This window comes from Tenrec ecaudatus, chromosome X (assembly GCF_050624435.1).
Source record: "Tenrec ecaudatus isolate mTenEca1 chromosome X, mTenEca1.hap1, whole genome shotgun sequence".
In the NCBI taxonomy this organism is placed as follows: Eukaryota; Metazoa; Chordata; class Mammalia; order Afrosoricida; family Tenrecidae; genus Tenrec; species Tenrec ecaudatus.
This window is the reverse complement of record NC_134548.1, coordinates 58,555,326-58,578,032: the sequence shown is the minus strand read 5'-3', so window position 1 is coordinate 58,578,032 and position 22,707 is coordinate 58,555,326. Positions and strand designations below refer to the sequence as shown.

General features: G+C 38.4%; 1 protein-coding gene and 1 pseudogene across 4 annotated transcripts in view; one reads left to right on the top strand and one right to left on the bottom strand.

Annotated features, from left to right (window-relative positions):
* The window catches only part of PHF8 (PHD finger protein 8), a 158,115-nt gene that overhangs the window by 121,367 nt on the left and 14,041 nt on the right, over nt 1-22,707 (top strand). For all 4 annotated transcript variants that reach the window (XM_075539672.1, XM_075539671.1, XM_075539673.1 and 1 more), the window contains one exon: nt 12,037-12,132. In XM_075539672.1, the coding sequence (XP_075395787.1) occupies nt 12,037-12,132 (96 nt within the window). The remainder of the gene's footprint in view (nt 1-12,036; nt 12,133-22,707) is intronic.
* Nucleotides 15,977-16,790, bottom strand: LOC142434681 (mortality factor 4-like protein 2; annotated as a pseudogene).

Genomic DNA, 22,707 nt, shown 5'->3' with positions numbered 1-22,707 from the left:
GTTGATGAAGAATTAGCTACACATTCTGGATTCTCCTCCTATTCCTGACTCTCCTTCCTATGTTATTCCAGGTGAATAGAGACAAATTGTTGTTCTTTGGATGCCCCTGTGCAAGTTTTTAAGACCCAAGGCATTACACAAAAAAACTAGGAGGTAGAAAAGAAACACTAACACATGTTACTAGGTCACTTAACTGGGATGTCCCATGAAAGGAATCAAATTTCATGAGGTATTTGGTTACATAAATAGCTTCAACAACTATTCTTTTTTTCCCCCAGTCATTGTTGTAAACATATCTACTACACAACTTTTACGAACTTGATATTTTTTTCACATGTACAACTTATTGACAGCAATTACAATAATCAGTTGTGCAACTTTATCCTTAATGCAATTTTTCTATCGCTATTAATCCTCCACCTACCCCCTTAATCCCATCATTAGTAGCCACTAATTAGTTGTAGCCTGTATATATTTGACTGTTTTTATCTTTTATATAACTGAAGTCATTCAATATTTGTCCATGGTTTACTTCACTCAGCATAATTTCTGTAAGCTCTATCCTTACTCTGTAGTATGTATCAAGACTTCATTTCTCCTACTGCTTGAATATTATTCTATTCTGTATATGCACCACGTTTAGGTTATTTCCCCCTTTTTTTAAATGGTAACATGAACATTGGTGTAGATGCCTTTGAGGCATGCTTTTTTGATATATATATATATATATGCAAATACATACATACATACATGCCTAGCTGTAGTATTGTTGGATCATGTGGTTGTTCTATTTTCAGATGTTCTGAGCAACTCACGCTGTTTTCTACAATGACTGCACCATTTTGTAATCTACCGGTAATGGATAAGGGTTCTAATTTCTTCACATCTTTACCACCACTTACAATTTTCTGGGTGCATTTCGCTGTTCTTGTTTGTTTTGATTGTAGCTGTCATAACCCACAAGGAACACTGGTGGTATAGTGGTTATGTGTTGGGCTGAAAGTTCAGCAGTTCGAAAACATCAACTGCTTCATGGGAGTAAGATGGGCCTTTTCTACTCCGGTAAATAGTTAAAGTCTCGGAAATTGTCAGGGTACTTCTACCCTGTTCTATAGGGTTGCTGTGAATTGGCATCACTCAATGGCAGTGAGATCATAACTCACTGCCATCAAATTAATTTCAGCTCATAATGAGATAGAGAGAGAGAGTACCCTGGTGACGTAGCGTTACTCATTGAACTGCAACCCACAAGGTCAACAGTTCAAAACCACAGGGTGCTCTGCTGGAGAATGACAGGGCTTTTCACTCCTGTGAAGAGTTAGTGTCTCACAAACCCACAGGGGTAGTAGGGTCACCGTGAGTCAGAATTGACTCAATAGCAGTACACTTATAGAGTGCTATAATTTATATATGAGAGGGTACCCCCCAAAAAAGGGCTACACTGGATGGAGCGTTTGTAGTATGCATTTTTTCCTGCTAGGCGAGCATCAAGCAACTCGCTGTGAGTGAGTGCACCCACTGGGGTCACCTGGGAAGGTTCTTTCTGGTCACTGTGAATTTTTTCGTAAAAGCAGTTTCGCTTGAACTTCATTTTTTGTGACGGCTGATTTAAGAGAACAGTGTGGGACTGTGAAATGTTGTTTCCTCCTCGGGAAAAATGCCACAGAAACTATTGTGATGTTGAACACAGCTTACAAGGACAGTGCTATGGAAAAAGCTCAAGTGTATGAGTGGTTATCTCGGTTCAAAAAAGGTGATATGTCAGTTGATGACAAACCTCGTTCTGGGCATCTGTCAACTTCCCAGACAGACAAAAATGTTGACTCATCGTACATTTGGAGCTTGTTCCACCAGTTCAGACTGTTAATCAAGCTTTCTATTTAAAGATTCTGGAAAGATTGCCTAACTGTGCAACGAAAAAGGCCTGATTTGTGGCAGATGGGGCCTGGTTTTGCCACCACAACAGTGCACCTGCTCTTTCACCATCCTCACAATTGTTATGTTTGAGCCCATTGTTGCAGCCACTATGTCAATCCATCTTTCAAGGGTCTTCCTTTTTTTCTGTGCCCTTGCCAACCGTGATGTCCTTTTTCCAGGCAATAGTCTTTCCTGATACTTTGCTTATAAGGAGCATTCTGGCTATACTTCTTCCAAGACAGATTTGTTGGTTGTTTTGGCAATCCATGGTACTTTGAATGTTTGCCAGCACCATAATTCATACACATCAAGTCTACTGCAGTCTTCCTGATTCAGCGTCCGACTTTCACATGCATATGAAGCAATTGAAAGTACTATTACTTGGGCCAGGTGCGTGAGGGTCAAGGTAAGCATCCCTGGTAGCATGTAGTGGGTTATCTCGAGCTGCTAATCACAAGGTCAATGATTAGCAGTGAGTTTGGTTTGGTTTGGATGAATAATGATGTTGAGATTTTTTTTCATGTGTTCAGTGGCCATTTGAATGCTTTCCTTGGCGAAATGTCTTTCTTTGTCTATTTTATGATCTGATTAATTTCTTTGTTGTTATTGATAGTTGCATTATATTTTGGCTCTTAGATTCTTATCAGATATACAGCTTCTGAAGATACTCTCCCAGTCAGTAGCATGTCTTTTTACATATTTTTATAGTCTTTTGAATTTATTTTTGCATAAAATATGAGACATGGATATGCTCTAGTTTTCTGTATGTGAAAATTCAATTTTCCCCACATAGGTGTTAATTATTTTGAGACTCGCTTATATGTCATGATTTATTTTTCTCTTGCTGCTTTCAAGATTTTCGCCTTTGTGAATCTTTTTGAGTTTATCCTACTTGGAGTTTATAGCACTTCTTGGATGGGTAGCTTGTGAGTTAACATTTGGAAATTTTGGGGTTTTTTTTTTAAGATCGTTTTATTGGGTGCTCTTATAGTTATAACAATCCATACATCAATTGTATCAAGCATATTTGTACATGTTACCATCATTTCCTAAGCATTTACATGCTACTTGAGCCTATAGTATCAGCTTTTCTTTTTTCCTTCCCTAACACTCTCATGGCCCCTTGATAAGTTATTATTTTCATATCTTACACCGACCTCTATATCCCTTCACCTGTGGTTTCTTCCCCCGTCCTCTTCCCACCTTCCCCCTCCTCTCCTGGTATTGTTACTCCCATTTCTGTTCCTGAGGGGTTTTTCTGACCTGGATTCTGCGTGTCCTGAGCTCTTATCTGTACCTATGGACATGCTCTGGCTTAGCCTGCAGTGAATAGCAAGATTGGGGTCATAATAGTAATGGTTGAGGAAGCCTCAAGGAACCAGAGGAATATTTTGTGTTTCATCAGTGCTATACTTCACCCTGGTTGACTCATCTCTTCCTTGTGACCCTTATTTGAGTGGATGTCATATCATTTACAGATGGATTGGGGTATCTGCTACAACTCCCCTCATTCTAAACAATATGTTCTTTGTTTGTTTGTTTGTTTGTTTGTTTTGGGTCTTCTGATGCCTGTTACCTGATTCTATCGACACCACATAATTGCACAGGCTGGTGTGTTTCTTCCATGTGGGCTTGTTGCTTCTCTCCTGGATGACCGTTAGTTTAACTTCAAGCCTTAAAGACCCCAGACAATATATCTTTTGGTAGCCGGGCACCATCCGCTTTCTTCACCACATTTGCTTGTGAACCCATTTTGTCTTCAGCAGTCATGCCAGGAGGGTGAGCTTCACAGAATTCCAGGTTGTTAAAACAAAGTGTTCTCGCATTGAAGGAGGGTATGAGCAGAGGCCCAAAGTTCATCCACTTCCTCAATATATTGCCTATGCCAATACCTCTATTTTTATGAATTAATATATTTATATAAGTGCACATCTATGTTTATACCGCTCTCCATAGCTTTACTTCCTAGATCTTTCCTCTGTTTCCTTCTACCTTCCTATTCTCCCACCATCACTCCTGCCCTTCTTCTGCCTCTTAGTAAGCTAGATTGCTATTGCTCTAATACCCCCAGGATCTCTACATCCTCCTCATTGTTGATTTTCATTCTCTAGTTGTTCCCCTGTCTATGGCGTGTTTTGATCAACACTCCCTTCCCACTAAATCCCTGCAGAACCTGCTGTCCCGATGCTTCTGCTTGGGCTTGCTTCCCATGTCTATCTTACATAGGTAGCCAAACCAACAATAATGTACACAATGCAAAAGGAAAACTAAAAATTGAATAAAAAGAAAAGAAATAGAAAAATGTATGAAGAAAAATAATAGTAACTAGGAAAAAAATGAAAATGCATATATCATTCCAGGTCTATCCACTGACCTTTATGACTATCTCCCCACTGGTCCTGGGAGATTCTGGGAACTGCCCCTCCTAGCCTGAAGTCTTATTGTAGGGGCTCCTCAGGGGCTTTGCGGCTTTGCTTTGTTCTTGTTGCAGATTTGTTATATTCCCTTCTTGGTTCACCCCACTGTGGGGGGTTCACACTGGACTCATTCTCCCCATGTGCCCCTAGTATTGTCCTCTGTCACAGTGTGCTCCAGCTGAGGGGGTCATCATGTCTCGAGGTATTGTCAACCCTACAGTCCTCTCTGTGCCTTAGTAGCTCCATGCAGGGACACTGTCCTGAGGACATTGTCCTGTGTGCCGATATGGGACCTCATTCTCTTTCCTTCGTGGTTTTCTTCTGTCTGGTTATGGCAGGCCATTCTCTCTCCCCAACCTATAGGTTTAGTGTTGTCCTCTGTAGCACATACTTGTAGCGAGGGGCCAGTTTGGCTCTGATTGGGGCCGCCCTGTAGCCCACTCTGTTCATGCATCATTCCATGTGGTTGCGTTGCCTTCAAGAATTGGTACTCTGTGGTGGGGTCTGCATGCACATTCCCAATTTTCTTAATTATCTGGTCTAACAACAGGTGGGTGATTCTACCTGGATGCCATCTTGACTCCCTTCTGCCTTTTAAAAAATTTTATATCCTCAGCTTTCTCTCATTCCTCTCCTTCTAGGACTCCCTATACATATATTTTTATGTTTGATGGTACCCCATACATATTTTAGACTTAATTTTTCTATAATATTTCTCTTTGTTCATCAGACTGAGTAATTTCAGTTGTACCATGTTCATCTTTACTGATTCTTAATTCTGCTTGTTCATATCTGCTGTTGAAGCCATATAATGAAATTTTCGTTTGAGCTAGTTTGCTTTTCTACTCTACAAAATCTGTTTGTTTCCTTTTTATCATTTCTATCTCTTAAATAATAATTGCTATTTATAGAAAGAGAGTCCTGGTGGTGTAGTAGGCTAAGCATTGGACTGCTAACCCAGAAATTTGAAATTATCAGCTGCTCCTAGGATAAAAAATGAGGCGTCTACTCTATCCTGGGTTTCATATCCCGGAAAACATAGAAAAACGGCATAATATAGAATCAAGAAAGCTACCAACAATGACAAATTACAACAGATAAACTCCCAATGTGAAAAGAAACAAGCATTAATGTTCTATAGTTTTCTTTGTAAACAGGTCTTTTATTTCTTTGGTTAGGGTTTTTTCCTAGGTACTTCAGCTTTTATGTGTTTGTTGTGAACGGTATTGTTTTCTTTATGCCATTTTCAGATCTCTCATCACCAATATATGAGTCCAATTGATTTCTTCATGTTAATCTTGCATTTTGCTACTTTAATAAACTCTTCCATTTTTTAAATAGCAATCCTATTGTAGAGACCTTGGGGTTCTCTCTATATAAAATCTATTGTTTTCAGATAGGGAGTTTCACTTCTTCTTTCCCCAATTGTACTCCCTTAATTTCCTGTTGCCTTATAATCTTGCTAGGACTTCCAGCACAATGTGTGACAATGGTTAGGGGCATCCTTGTTGGATTCCCATTTTCAATGGGAATATTTTCAGTATTTCCCCATAGAATATGATATTGGCCTTTGGTTTTACATAAATGGCCTTGATTGTGTTGACAAATTTCCTTTCTATTCCTATCTTGTTTAGTGCTTTCATTATGAATGGCTGTTGGATATTGTCAAATGCTTTTTCTGCATCAACTGATATGTACATCTAAGTTCTTATCCTTTATCTTGTTTATGTGGTAGATTACATTAATTATTTTTTGAATGTTGAACCATCCTTGCATCCTTGTTATGAATCCCATTTAGTCATGATGTGTTATTTTTTTTGGTATGTTGTTGAATTCCACTGGCCAAGATTTTGTTGAGAATTTTCGCATCTATAAGGGAGTACCTAAAAACACCTGGAAAAAATCTCTGCTGGACAGAGCTTTCATAGTATGCGTTTTTCCCACAAGGTGAACCTCAAGAAACTTGCTCTGAGTTAGAGCACCTAGTAACATCACCTGGGAAGGTTCTCTCTAGTCACAGTGAATTTTTTCAAAAAGGCAGTTTTGCTTGAATCTCGTTTTGTGATGGCCAATTTTATTTCCTGCTCCAGAAAAATGCCACAGAAACTGTTGTGATGTTGAACACAGCTTACAAGGATAACGCTATGGGGAAAACTCAAGTGTATGAGTGTTTTTCTTGTTTCAAAAAGGTGAAATATCAATTGATGGCAAACTTCGTTCTGGGTATCTGTCAACTTCCCAAACGGACAAAAATGTCGACTCATAATGCATTTGGAGTTCATTTCACCAGGTCAGACTGTAAGTCAAGCTTTCTATTTAAAGGTTCTGGAAAGATTGTGTAACAGTGTGTAACAAAAAAAGGCCTGATTTGTGGCAGATGGGGGACTGGTTTCACTACTACGCGACAGTGTACCTGCTCACACAGCCATCCCAGTATGCCAGATTTTAGCAAAAATCAGCATGCCTCTCTTGCCCCACACACCTTACTCACCTGACCTCACTCCATGCAACTTCTTTTTGTTTCCACAAATGAAAAAGGACATGAAAGGACAGTGATTTGACAATATAGAAGAGATGGGCAGGGAGAAAAAATGAGGTGCTGTCAGCCATTCAGATGAGTTTGAAAAATGTTTCCAAGAGTGGAATCCCATATTTGACAAATGCATTAAGTGTAATGGAGAGTCATTTGAAGGTAATAAGGTTGTTTTATTAAAAAATTTAAATACATAACTTTGGTAACCCCTTGAATTCATGTCTTCGTGTCCCCTCTAGAAAATATGTTGGTTTTTTTAGGTGCTGTTTTAAGTGTGTTGACTTCTGGGTGGTGTTATACGCTATGGTAGTCTCATGCTTGCATGCTGCAGTTGTTGATTTTCTGACCATAGAGATCTGGTTAATATTTTTTGTAATGCTTTTTTTTTTGATTTCTCTAAATATCTCCCTATTTGAGAATACTTTTATTTCTCCTTTATATTTGATAGATACCTGTGCTGGTTATAGGATTCTTGGTTTGGCAGTTTTTGTCTTTCAAAGTTTTATATATGTTATTCGAATTTTTCTTTCCTGCATGGTTTCTGTGGAGAGATCAGAGCATATTCGTAACTATTTACCTTTGTAGGTGACTATTTTTTTTTCTTGCTAACTACTCGCAGTTCTCTCCTTTTTATCTGTAGATTTATTTGTTTCTTCCTGTTCTGGCATTCCATTGAAGGGTATATTATTTCTCTTCATAATGTCCCTCTTCAGATTCTTTTGCTTTTTTGCTCGTTTCTCTTGTTTGCTAGTCTGCATGGTTATCTTCAAGTCCATTGATTCTGTTTTCCCCTTCTTTCATTTTTTTTGCTGTTCTTTTTTTTTTAATAATTAAATGTTTTATTGGGGGCTTGTACAACGCATCACAATCCACACATACATCCATTGTGTCAAGCACTTTTGTACATTTGTTTTCCTCACCGTTCTTCAAACATTTGCTTTCTACTTGAGCCTTTGGTATCAGCTCCTCTATTTTCCCCTCCCTCCCCACGCCCTCCTCCCTCGTGAACCCTTGAAAATTTATAAATTATTATTATTTTGTCATATCTTACACCGTCTGACGTATCCCTTCACCCACTTCTCTGCTGCCCATCCCCCAAGGAGGAGGTTATATGTAGATCCTTGTAATCTATTCCCCCTTTCTCCCTCACCTCTCCTGTTATTGCCACTCTCACCACTGGTCCTGAGGGTTTCATCTGTCCTGGATTCCCCGTATTTCCAGTTCCTATCTGTACCAGTGTACATCCTCCAGTCCACCCAGATTTGTAAGGTAGAATTGGGATCATGATAGTGGGAGGAAGGAAGCATTCAAGAGCTAGAGGAAAGTTGTATGTTTCATCTTTGCTACACGGCACCCTGACTGGCTCATCAACACCCCGCAACCCTTCTGCAAGGGGATGTCCAATTGCCCACAGATGGACCCTAGGTCCCCACTCTGCACTCCCTTTCACTCACAATGCTGTGTGGCCTTTGATGCCTGATAACTGATCCCTTCGATGCCTTGTGATCTCACAGGCTGGTGTGCTTCTTCCATGTGGGCTTTGTTGTTTCTCAGTTAGATAGCCACTTCAAGCCTATAGGACCCCAGACACTATATCTTTTGATAGCCGGGCACCATCCGCTTTCTTCACCACATTTGCTTATGCACCCGATTTGTCTTCAGCAATCGTGTCGGGATCGGCTGGTGTGCTTCTTCCATGTGGGTTTTATTGTTTCTCAGCTAGATGGCTGCTTGTTTATCTTCAGGCCTTTTTCAAGACCCCAGATGCTATATTTTTTGATAGCCAGGCACAATCAGCTTTCTTCACCACATTTGCTTGTTGTCTTCATGATCATGCCAGGAAGGTGAGCATCTTAGACTGCCAAATTGTTAGAACAGTGTTCATGGGAGTACTGGAGTAAAGGCCCACTGTTCATCTGTTTTCTTAGTACTAAACCTATAAATATATGTACATAGATCTATTTCCCCCTCGTATATAAATATATTTACATATTTATATGCCTGTATTTAGATCTCTATAAATGCCCTTTGCTTCCTAGTTCTTCTATTTCTTTGTACTTCCCTCTTGTCCCATTATCATGTTCAGCCTTCATTTGGGTTTCAGGAATTTCCTCTCAGTTACATTGTCCTTGATCACGCCCTGCCAGACCTCCTGCACCCTCCTGGCCACTGACTTTGGATAACTTGTTGTTCCCTTGTTCCTGGGTTTGTTAACACCCACTTCTTTTCCCCTTTCTCCCCTTCTCCCACGTCTCCCCAGAACTGTCATCCCATTGTGCTCACTTCCGGCTTGTTTATCCCGCCTATCCCTTCCAGGTAGACATTCAGCGACAACAATATGCACCAACACAAGACCGAGTACAACAAAGCACCAATAGAAAAGAAAACAACAGCAACTACTACAATAACAACACAAAGCAACAACGACAAAAAAACCCCCTATAAATAGTTCAAGGTCTACTAGTGCTTTCCAGTTGAGTCTGATGGGGTGCCATGCCCTGACCCCACATCTATCCTTGGCATTCCCTGGGGACTTCATTGCTCTGCTCCCCCCGCAGCTCTGCTACATACCCCCAGTGGCTGGCTTCTTCATAGTGGACTCAGGGCAGGCACAATTCACTCCATGTGTCTCTAGTGTTTTCCCCTGTGGTGCTATGGGTCAGTGTGTCCCATGGTGGGCCCGACCCTGTGGTTGTCTCTGTTCGTTGCTGCTCTGAGCAGAAACATTGTCCTCAGGGCTTGGTGAGCCTGGATGTGCCTCACTCTTTTTTTTCCCCCTTCCCCCTTTGTTGGCTCTTGTATGCTCTAATGAGACAAGTCCCTCTCCTAGAGCTGTAGCTTCAGTGCTGTCCTCTGAAGTGAATTCTTCTGGGCGGGAGGGTGGTGCTGTCCATTTAGTTGGTAATGGGGCCGGCCCCTCAGTCCTCTATATCAGTTCTCTGCTTCATGTCAGTGTGTTGCATTCTTGTCTTGGAGCACCGGATTGAAGTCGGGTTCCTCTTTCTCTATGGAGACACAATTAACTCCCTCCCCTGTGTGAGTTAATGCCCTGTTCCCCTGGCTCCCCATGTCTCCCTCCCCACCCTCCTTTTTAGTGGCTACCATATGTGCCCCTGAGTTTAGTCTGTCCTCTGCCATATTACCTGTACCTCACCCCAGGGATGTATGTATACAGTTATTGCTCAGTTCTTATACCGTGTTTTTTATTTCTCTTATTTCATTGTTGGGTTTCTGGGTTTCTTTTGGGTGTGAGGTTTTTAGTATCTCACTTTCTTCCTTTGTTTTTAGGATTGATTCCCAAATCTCTTGTATGGTCCTAAACACTCTCCTGCATTCACTTTCTGGTAGTTCCAGGACTCCCTTTTTGTGTATGTTCCATTGGGTAATCTTCAGTTGTTGACCTTAGCTTATCTTGTCTTTTGCTTCACAGCATTGTGATCCAGCTATAGATGGTATGTAGGTTTCTGAGCTGTGTGTTAGTGGGGGGTTGGCTCTTTGGATTAGTGGACAGATAGGGACTGGAAATTGTACTGTGTAGAGATGAGGAAGAAATGGAAGGGTAGGTTGCAGAAATAGGATATGCGAGCATGAGAGTAGGATTTAAGTGATGATATTAATCATAAGTGGTCTTTTAATTAAATACCATATATACTCGAGTGTCAGCCAAGGCACTTAATTTCACCACAAAATACTGCATTAAAAACGTGCTGAAAAACTCGGCTTATACACGAATATATATATAGTAGTAATTTTTGATAAATTAGAAAAGATGTTAAAAAGTGTTCTAGTACTGGTTAATTTATGTGAAAGTTTGTCTTACTGGGTAGTGGTGGAGAATATATCCAGTAATCCACTGGGGTCACTTATCAACCCACTATATAATATAGGGAGAACACAGCAGATAGATGTTATTGTGTTTATAACAAAGGGCCCTTGGTTTGGCAGCACTCGACTTCCTGCTCTCATGGAGCTGACTGTCAGTGTAGGAAGTGCACCCCTATAAGAAGGGTCACAAAGGGAAAAGTAAAAAGATATGGAGATTCTGTACTTTTCTATGCTATCTTCCTACCACACAGGGGCCCCAGGTAGTAAATAGGCAGTAAGAATGGAGATATGAGGTGAAGGGGGATTTCTAATCAGAGGGAGGTGTGGAGGAGGTTAAGTCCCAGCACTGTGGCAGGTCTCCAAGTGTGGGAGGAGCCACTGAGACTCACTGGTATACCACGTTCCAAGTACCCTGAAGGGAAAAGGGGTTTTGTGGGGTTTTTACCCCCAACAAAGGAAAAAAATCAAAAATAATCTTTAAGCACCCAAAATTCAGGTCATGTATCTAATTTGCCAGGTCACAGGTCCTCTACCTGTTAGATTCTGGCTGAGACTAGTCGAGTTCACTATGAGGCTCTATCTGGTGGCCATGTTTTCTCAAGAAACCTCTTCACTTTGTTTTCTCAGTTTGCAGAGTATACCCCATCAGTAGGACCTTTCTTGACCATCTTCCCATTACATCTTAAATTTCATATGTGGATTGTAATGAGTGTGTAATAAAACCGTATATGTATATTTTCTGTAGTATGATATTTTCATATGTGTATTTTCAACAGAACATTCAGTCCTGGTAATGGTGTTTCGAATTCAACCAAAATAGTCGTTCTATTCCCTTTGTATGAATGTGTGTACCATTCCTTTATCCATTCTTTCAGTACACATTTCCTGAACACCTCCTAAGCATTGTGTATGAAAGAAAATAATACCTATCTCTGCCCTCACAGTAAATTGGGTCAACTGACTTATTAGTCAACTCTTAATACTATATGACACAGGATGCTGTCGAGACAGGCATCTGAATCTGATTAGGGGAATGAGATAAGACTTGCGTAGTAGTTGAATCTAGGACTGATTTTTAAAGGGTGAGCTAACTCATGAGGTTACTCATTAAATGGTATGCTGGGTGAATGAATTGGAGTTAATTAGGTGAAGCTGAAATAAAGGCCTTTGAAGCAGAGCTCACAAAGTCATGAAAAGCAGACATATTCAAGGACACCTGCCATTTAAAATGGATTAAGTAAAGGGTATATTTATAGGAGAGTAGGAGGTGCTGACGAAGGTAGCATTCTGTCTTCACCATTTCGATTGAGATCTCAGAAACTCTACTTTTCCCTTTCTCTACAGTCTATCCATCCCTGGAATCTGATGATGATGACCCTGCTTTAAAATCTCGACACAAAAAAAAGAAGAATTCAGATGATGCTCCATGGAGCCCTAAAGGTGATTCAATATTCTGTACTTTAAACAGAGGGTGTAAGAGAAAAAACTACCCTGAGGAGTAGGAAAGACTTTTAAGATAGGATGTCTGAGTCAGCCATTGATTCATTTATTTAACAATACATTTCTTGACCTAAAATTATCATTAAGATACAACGTTCAGGCCCTCAAACTGCAACATAATCAGAACTAAAGGAGTGTGTTGCTTCTGATATTTTATGACTTGAGATGAAAGGAGGAATTGTGCCAATTTCAGCAAGCAGCCTAATGCTTTGGAAAACATTCTAATACCATCATCCTAGCTGTTAAAGTAGGGAAATTCTATCAACTATGGAGCTCCACAAAGTACAATACTAGCAGAGAAACCATTTCTGAGGAAGAAGGGAAAACTGATCATTGAACAGAGAACATTTGCATTTAGAGCAGTGCTTCTCAACCTTCCTAATGCCACGACCCTTTCCTACAGTTCCTCATGTTGTGGGGACCCCTCCACCCCAACCATAAAATTGTTTTTGTTGCTACTTTATAACTGTAATTTTGCTTCTGTTATAAATACTACTGTTATGACCCCAAGGGGGTTGCGACCCACAGGTTGAGATCCGCTGATTTAGAGGGTGATAAGAGTATTTTCCTCATTTCATTAACAAAACGACCCAAAATTTTGTGGCTTATAACAACAACTCTCCTGATTCTGTAGGTTAGTTGAGCTGTTTTTCTAATTTGGAACAGTTAGACTAGGACTGCATAGTCTAAAAAGATCTCGCTTGGGTAGCTGGGACCTAAAACAGGGTGCCTAGGCTTTTTCACATGATGGCCAAAAGGTTTCCAACAGCAAGAGAAAACAGGCCCCAAATGTGCAAGTACTTTTCAAATCTCTGATGGTGTCATGTTTGCTATCTTTCCATTGGCCAGAGCAACTTACATGGCCATGTCTATATTCCAAAGGTGGAGAAACAGAGTCCATCTTTTGAGGCAAGAACCTACAAAGTCACATTGCAAAGGGACATGCAAACAAGGAAGTATTAGCAAATTGAGGGCTCTTATTGTAATAGTCTACCACAGCAGTGCTGGGATCTCATTACCCATGTTTCCCCAAGAAATGAAGGGCCTGCTGCTATACCTGTCCTTATTTTGGCCTTTTTCTGGAGTTTGCTTGAGTTTAGGGAGCTATACGTCTGCATTGGAAAGTATTCTCTTAGTAAACCGATGAACTTGTTTCTCCTTTTCTTCCTCAGTTTCCTTTGAGCCTATTTTCTGATAGTTTTCCTCCCTTCTATGCTTTCTGGCATTATTTTTTCCTTTCAGATAGATTTTTTATTATTATAAAAAATTTTTGGAAAATATGAGGGGGTACCTTACAGAAAAACGTTCTGCTGGGCAGAGCCTCATAGTATACATTTTTTGCCCACTAGGTGAGCATCTAACAACTCACTCTGGGTTTGTGCACCCAGTGGCATTACAAGGGAAGGTTCCCTCTGGTCACAGTGAATTTTTTCAGAAAGGCAGTTTCACTTGAATCATGTTTTTGTAATGCCTATTTAAGAGAACATTGTCCGGCTGTGAAATTTTGTTTCCTGCTATGGGAAAATGCCATAGAAACTGTTGTGATGTTGAACACAGATTACCAGGAAAGCACTTAGAAAAACTCAAGTGTAAGGGTGTTTTTCTCATTTCAAAAAAGGTGAAATGTTGGTTGATGACAAACCTCATTCTGGACATCTGTCAATTTCCCAAACTGACAAAAGTGTCAACTAATTCATTTGGAGTTCATTCCACCAGGTCAAGCTTTCTATTTAGAGGTTCTGGAAAGATTGCATAACGGTGTGCAACAAAAAAGGCCTGATTTGTGGCAGATGGGGGACTGGTTTTGCCACCACAGCAATGCACCTGCTCATGCAGTGATCTCAGTGCCACTTTTTGGCAAACACAGCATATGGAGAGTACTTTGAAAGTAATAAGGATGTTTTGTAAAAAAAACAAAAAATTTAAATACATAGCTTCGAAAAATAATTCTGGGTTTTTGAGGGTATCCCCTCATACAGAGGGTAGAGAAAAGCATAAAAAAGAAACCACCCATAATTCTGCCACCCATACGTGACAAATACTAATACTTTGACATATTTCCCTCTAGCCCATTTTTCGTGTGTATTTTTTCTTTTTATAGTCTTATATTCCTGCTTTTTAAGTTTTCAATCTTCAAAGTAGTGTTTAGCTCTATCTAATACATGAAGTCACCATGAGTCGAAGTTGATTCGATAGCAGATAATTTACTAATTTACTAGTGTTAGTGTGTGTAGCAAATAAAGTAGTACAGAGGCATTTGTGATAAAAAGCTATGGTCTCTCCCTACATTCAATCCCATGCCTGAGAAACCTCTCATAATTTTCATTTTTCTCATCATTACCCCGAAATTCAAGATAATATAACAGGGTCTTTTTAAAATCATTTCTTGATTTGTTAATTTAAACTCTCTAATGGGGCTTTAAAATTTTCATGTAAAAATGGAATTAAAACATAATGGAATTTTTCCATGAACTTTTGAAACACCCTTTTATTTTCCTTATCAACCATCCCTGGAAAAGGATATCGTTAGTGTCTAAATTTCACATACATATGAGGGGCTTGAAAATACCATGGTCAGGCGCACTTTGCTTTTCAACACTTTTTTTTTTTTTGCTTTGAAAGTTAGAAAAAAAAATTTTTATTTAAGATCTGAAATACAATTCCTAAAATAGCAACTTTTCAGAAAACCACACTATAAAATAATGCACTGCATCTATCATGCTACAATGTGTATTAGACTCAAATACAAGAACCATGAAACAAACTGTCCTTCAACAATTTCAACAAAGATAGAATGCCTAAGGAACAACATAGATGGCTTGCTGTAGATGGGCTGTTTTCCTTCAAGCACCATTAGCACCATTTAAAAAAAAGAACACAAATGCATGTGTTTTCAGGTATATACATTGAGTTGAACTTTGGCACTAGGAATCAGGGCATTTTGTCATGTGGCATTAATACATATTAGAAAATTTTTTTCTTTTTTTTTAAACATTTTATTAGGGGCTCATACAACTCTTATCACAGTCCATACATATACATACATCAATTGTATAAAGCACATCTGTACATTCTTTGCCCTAATCATTTTCTTTTTTTTTCCTCCTCTTTTCTTTTTTTACATTTTATTAGGGGCTCATACAACTCTTATCACAATCCATACATATACATACAACAATTGTATAAAGCACATCCATACATTCCCTGCCCCAATCATTCTCAAAGCATTTGCTCTCCACTTAAGCCCTTTGCATCAGGTCCTCTATTTTTTCCCCTCCCTCCCCGCTCCCCCCTCCCTCAGGTAGCCTTGGTAATTTATACATTGTTATTTTGTCATATCTTGCCCTATCCGGGGTCTCCCTTCTCCCCCTTCTCTGCCATTCGTCTCCCAGGGAGGAGGTCACATGTGGATCCTTGTAATCAGTTCCCCCTTTCCAAACCACTCACCCTCCACTCTCCCAGCATCACCCCTCACACCCTTGGTCCTGAAGGTATCATCCACCCTGGATTCCCTGTGTTTCTATGGTTTAGAGAGAACTACCAGCATTCAAGCAATGTTATCAGCTAGGCAATAAAATATTATACTGAAAGTTTCTTCTTTGTCTAGTTTCTGTGCACACTGGTAGCATCTTTGAAATGAGAAAAGGAATTTATATTTCCTTTCTGTTTGAAACAAACTTAAAAGTCATCCCTGTGATATATTAACAATTTTAGAGAACATCAGTTGTATAAGAAAAAGGTTTACAGATAGCCAGACATTAACAGTGAGTTACCAGTAAGACCCTCACAGGGCTTTGCAGCAATACTTGGCTGAAGCCATTTTGTAGTCACTTGCTGTGATTAGGGCTTCAGAATTCTTTGCCAGGTATTTTAGGAAATAATGCAGATAATCCAATAGTAATGCCAGTTTTTTTCTTATCAAGGGGCAGCAGTATGCCAATTCTTACAAATAATCTCAGTAGGCAGGGTGGACCAAAAACATGGGACATTGGTGTGTCAGAATGAGCCATGAAGATCTGAGCATACTGGGGCCTCTCAAATTTGTAAAACAGCTGAGTGCCCAACATCACATTGAAATTTATTCATGCCACAATTCCTTGTTGACGTTTCCTTGAGATCTCTTGCAATTTACATACTCTTCCAGAATAGCATCTACGTTCTTCTTTGCCAGGAGATGAAACAACTGCTTCTGCCTGGTAACTAAGCAAGTCCCAGTCCTCAACAAGCCATGGTTTTAATTCTTCAGGAATCTTCATCTTAACCCCCACATGTTTGTTGAATGCTTCTTCACTTTCCACAATAGGATCTGCCTGGGCCCTTTTCTTCCAAGATGACTGAGGTGCTTCACTGATACTACCACCATCTGCATTTCCAGAGAAGTCTTCTGCTTGTTCTTTCTGGTCTTCCTCACATATCCTGATGGGGAATTCTCTGCAGAGTGACACACCCCCTCAATTCCCCCCATCTCCCCAGAAGAGCTGACTCTAGATTCGTCTTCTGAGGACCTGCTGCCATCTTTCTTGAGGCAGTCCCTCTCTCATCTTACTTCTCTGCATGTTGCTTCTAGGTGGTTTTTTGAAGTTGTCTTCTTCTGCAGAGTGTTAGAGAGCCCGCTTTCTGTAACTTGTGCAACCCTGTTTTTATTCCAACCAAAAATCCTCCGCCCCCTTCCAAAAACTCCTAGTGCTTTGTCAGATGGAACTTTCTTGTAGAGTTTCAGGGGTGGTTTGAAAGGATGAGGTGTGGATATCTCAAATTCTGTAATGAAGGGTAGTTCTGTAGGCAGGATCAGGTCTTCTAATGCTTAGTGCACAACAAACTCCGTTTTTTGATGCTGACTTGTGGGAACAAGCTTCAGCAGCTTCCTGATTCTGAGTAGGTTTTTCAAATTTGCAGCTTAACAACTCTCTTCACAGTCTGTTTCAGTTGGAAGTGAAAGATGGCTTTGGTTAAAAGTGGTTTGGCTCCCGCTTTTCACCACTTTCAAGAGGTCTTAGGGAGCAGATTAACCCACTGTAGTATGTTGTCCGATTTCTTGACTCCTTCCATGAGCATTGATTGTGAAGCCAAGCAAAATAAAATCCTTGGCAACTTCAATCTTTTCTCCATTAATTATGATGTCTATTGGTCCAGTGGTGAGAATTTTTGTTTTCTTTCGATTGAGCTGTAATCCACACTGAAGACAGTAGTTTTTTATTTTCATCAGCAAATGCTTTACATCATCTCCTTCAACGCAGGTTGTTAATAAGCTTTCTTTGTATGTCACGGATTGTTAATAAGTCTTCTTTCAATCCTGGTGCCATGTTCTTCATATAGTCCAGTTTCTTAGGTTTTTTTGTTCAGCGTACAGATTGACCAAATTTGATACTGTCTTTCCTTTCAATTTTTTTTCCTTTTACTGTACATAAAAGCCTAGAAGGGCCAAGTTATGTGAGGGTGCTCTGAAAAATCTCCTTCCTACCCCGTTCTACAGCTTTCTAGTTTTCCTCCTGAAACCAAACACGGTTTTCAGTTTCTTGGGTATTCTTTCAGAGATAGTTTTCACATATATGAGCAAATATGCGTGCCCTTCAAGTAATTTGTGAAAAAATTCCATTATCATTTAATAACATTTTTTCAGGAAATTTTTGTTTCCCCCCTTGTGTATATTATATTTGTTCTTTACTCTTTTATTTAGTTGTAAACATATTTGATACAAGGGTAAATCCAAAAGTATTGCTATAGAAATTAAACAGAAATATAAAAATGTGAGGTTATTATTTGTCAACATATTCTCCATCTTGGTCTATATACTTTCGAAGGCACTGTTTCTATCACTAACCTTTCCCTGAAGAATTTTGCACTCACATCTATATTTCGCCAAAATCATGGATTTACCATAACGGTGGGATTAAAATTTTGTTCCTTTTTCATATACTTTTGAGTTTGGGAACACAACAAAGTTTAAAGTGAAAGATTAGGGTTGTAGTATGGATGGGGGTAAGGTTTCCCAAAGAAATTCTGATAGCACAGCCCTTGCTGCCCTTCCTTAAAAAATAAGCAAGTGCTTGGTCATAACAGGGGTGGGGAGATCCCTCAGCAAAATTTCTTGAACATTTTCTCACCAATACAACTTTTCTTAAAACTTCTTCATAATAAGCCTCCATGATCAATTTTTGTCCTTTGACAAAATCCATCAATACTTACTCTTTAGGAATAAAAAATTTTAAAAACCAGTCACTATAACCTTCTGAGTGAACTTATTTACCTTGAGTTTAACTGGCCCAACAGCATATCCCTTTGGAAGCCACTGTTTTTTGTTTATGTTTTAAAATGGTTTTATTGACATATAATTCATATATCATGCAATTTAATAGTTTGATCATATTAAGAGTTGTACAATCATCACCACAAGCAATTTCAGAACATTTCTTTCTTTCTCACGCTCATTGTTAGCTCCCCATTTCCCCCCAACTTTCCCTGCCATGTCGGTAGGTAATTATTAATCCAGTTACTCTCTCTGTAAATTTATCTATCCTGGATTCATATACAGAAAACCATACAAAACAGAAAAACCTCAAAAAAGAAAATATTTAAAACTGAAATAACTTTTAAATGGGTCGAAGGGAGATCAAATGAGAAATTGTTATAATATACTTTATAATCTCTCTGTCTGATAGTAAGTCTATTAACATTCCTGGACTGTGGTGAAAGCGAATTTACCATAGGCGGACCCTGCAAATAGATCTTGGGCTTCTGTTGACATTCAAACTAGTCTTCAGAACTTAAGTTCTGATACCATTCCTACCTCTGGATTTGGATTTTATTATTTATCATCCTGATCACACAGGCTAGTGTGCTTCTTCCATGTGGATTTAGTTGACACCTCACTGATAGCCTTTTTTTAAGACATGCCTTTAAGATCCCAGATTCAATTCTTCCTGATGGCAGAGCACCATCTGATTTCTTCACCACACTTAGCTATAGCACCATATCTTCAGCAATCTCTTCATGAGGGCAAATGTTGAGTAAAGCCATGTCATATGAACTAATTGTTAGTAATTAGGGCAACAATTAAGTGTGAGCCCTAAATCCATTCATATATCTATGGTTTGTATGTCTCTGGTTCACTTTAGAAGACATCATTATCATTTATGATAGAAAACATAAATCATCTCCAAAAGGTAATTCTGTATATCATTAATTTAACCAGTAGTATAGAATTTATTTTTTTGTCTTAAAATTATTTCATCCTTAATGATCTCTAACATTGATCGGGTATTCCTTTTTGTGTCTATTCAATTTTGTAGGGGTTTTTTTGGTATAGAATTTAAAACTGTTGAGAAAAGGAAATTATGTAACCTTTTAGGCTATCTATCTATATACTATGTCAGCTTTTCATACCATAATACATGAATTGTTGACTAGCAGATTAAAAAATTGAGTGGATACTATTTACATGAAAAATAAGGGTTAGTTATAGGGAAGCTACTGTTTTGATTGGACCTTATTGTTGAAGTACTAAAACAAGTATATGACCAAGAGAACTTGCGACCATCTTTTTATCATAGAGGTGTGGTTATAAACTTGTTTTATTTGAAATAAAACCATGCATGTATAAACTAGAACTCTAGTAGATACTTTTCTCCAAGTATTAAATAGATCTATCAATTATTAGTATGATTTCCTATAAGTAACAGCAACTTCTTAATGATTCACTATCCTCTTAGGGTCACAATGTGCTTGCTTTTCCTCCAGCAACAGGTGAAGTTATAGTCAGGAAGAAGGTAAAGAACAAAAGGAAGCAGGAACAAACATGCTAAGACCTCTCACCCCCATGTTCCACTTGTTTTTACATTTCTTTGGCCAAAATTGTGTCACATGACCACAACTATCTGCTAGAGAAGCCACAAAATGTCATTTTTAGCTAGGCACATTGCTGTCTTCAGAGTCCCTTGGTGATCCATTTGGTTAAGCACACAACTATTAAACAAAAGGTTGGCATTTAGAACCAGCTCAAAAGACAGATGTGGCGATCTGCTTTGAAAGATCACAGCCTTAGAAATGTGTAGAGCAATTCTACTTTACACACATGAGCTTGCCATGAATTAGAATCCACTGGACTATAACTAAAAGCAGCAACAGCACTAACAACCTTGCTGCCTCAAAATCAGTTCTGGTAGTAAGCAAGAAAGGGAGAATGATTCTGGGTTAACAATGAACAGTCTTTACCACAATAATCTGTGGTAATTTATTTGTAAACAATAGTATCATATTGATTTAATTTGCATTTCATTAAATACTTCCTATATTGGTATAGGCATTAGAAATTATTTTCTCTTGTAAAGTTTATTTCTGATTTTTGCTTATTTATATGGGTCTAAATTTTTTTAATTGCCATTTTTACATAATAAGGAAATAGTTATTCTTGTTATATATGTATATATTTTACCTTCAATATTTTTTTCTTCATTTTACATGGAGAATATGAGTATTTCTGGATCATATGTTGCTCTTTTCCATTATGTCCCTATTCAGAGCAGATCTTTATCATCTTTGTATTTTTTAAGCTCATTTTTTACCATTTTAAATCTAAATTTTTAATCTTTAGCATATGGCACTAAGAAAAAGGTTTAGGTTTTCCTTGCCTACTTACAAAAATCACATATGGAACAATTGTCCTTCTCACTAAGCTGGTTTTTTCCTTATCATGGACTATTGAGAATAATTTATTTTGCTTTATGAATATTATATCTATTTTTGTGTTGGTGTTCACCTCTTATTCATTCAATGCATATTTGTAATTGGAAAAAAACAAAATACAGAAAAAGCTCTGAAGGTGACTTTTAATTGTCAAATGGGAACCTAGTTTTAGAGTGTAAAACTTTCATGGAAAAATGAAATTTTTTTTGAGAAATATTTTAGGTTAGCCAAAAATAAAAGGATGTTACCATAATATGATGAACACCTACTTTAAACTAATAGGTTGAAACACTAACATAGAGCTTTTTTAGTTGGTGTCCCTGGAGTTTTGAATCTTTGGATCCTCTCAACTTGTATATAAATTTTACATGAATATATGAATATATTTGGCTATTTCTTTAGATAAAAAGCTAATAACTTTTTCTACCCACGTTAAATATAACCCACATTTTGAGTTCTAAAACCTGAAAACAGGAATTCTACTAAATCAGGAACAAAACAAATATGCCCCTTGTCACTATAATAAGCATGATTCTAGAAGTACTGACCAGCCCAATTAGGGCTGAAATATGAACTGTATTTATTGGAAATTAGAAGGCAAAATTTTCATATGAGGTTCCCTAAGTATAGGAATCCTGTTTATTTTTTTTCCATCACTCTATTCAGCTCCTTACATAGTACTTGACACATGAAAGATGTTCACTAAGTATTTGTTGAATTAATACAGTGGTTCTCAACCTTCCTAATGCACAACCCTTTAATACAGTTCCTCATGTTGTGGTGACCACCCCCAACCATAAAATTATTTTTATTGCTACTTCACAACTGTAATTTTGCTACTGTTGTGAATCGGGCAACCCCTGTGAAAGGATCGTTCGCCCCCAAAGGGGTCACAACCCACAGGTTGAGAACTGCTGAATTAAAACTTTGATATAATTCTTCCCAATATTTTGTTTGTGGTTTTTATGGTTGAGTGAATTTTTATTGGTCCTTAAAACTCATTGTGTTGAGTTGATTCTGACTCTCATCAAAACTGTAGGACAGAATATAACTCCCCCATAGGGTTTTCATGACTATAAGTCTTCATGAAAACAGACCATCACATCATTCTCCTGCATAGTGGTTGGTGGATTTGAATTGTTGAACTTCAGGATTAGCAGTTAAGCGCTTAACTACTGTACTACCAAGGTTCTTCTGGAGGTCCTTCCTCTGCCATTTTCACTGACATCACTCTTTATAACATCTTTGTAGCATCTTTGTAACGCTTCACTATAGATCTCTAAAATAATGGCATTTTCTTCTATAAAGAGTACCATTACATTTTACCAAAGTATATTAATATTTTTCCTAATATCATTTAATACCAATTCATTATTCATATTTCCACCAATTTCACCAAAAGTAACTTTTACAATTGGTTTATGCATACCAGGATCCATTCAAGAACTGCACATTGGTCATTATCTCAGTTTTTTCTTTTTTTATTGTAATGCTTTTCAAATATACATAAAGAAGCCTAGTACATAAATACCCATATTCTCAATACCTAGGTTATATTTTTCTGTATTTGTTTCATGTATGTATTTTTGTCAATTCTTGCTAGGCCACTTTAATATAATATGCAGCCATCATAACATATTTTATCCTTTAGTACTTTATTATCTCCTAAAGTTAGATAACCTTCTATATAACCATAGAGCCCTATTGGCACTATATATTACACATGGGGCTGCTAATGGCATGTCAGCAGTTCAAACACACCAGCTGGTTCACAAAAGAAAGATGAGTCTTAGCTACTCCTATAACGGTTTAGTTCCACAGACCTAGTATAGA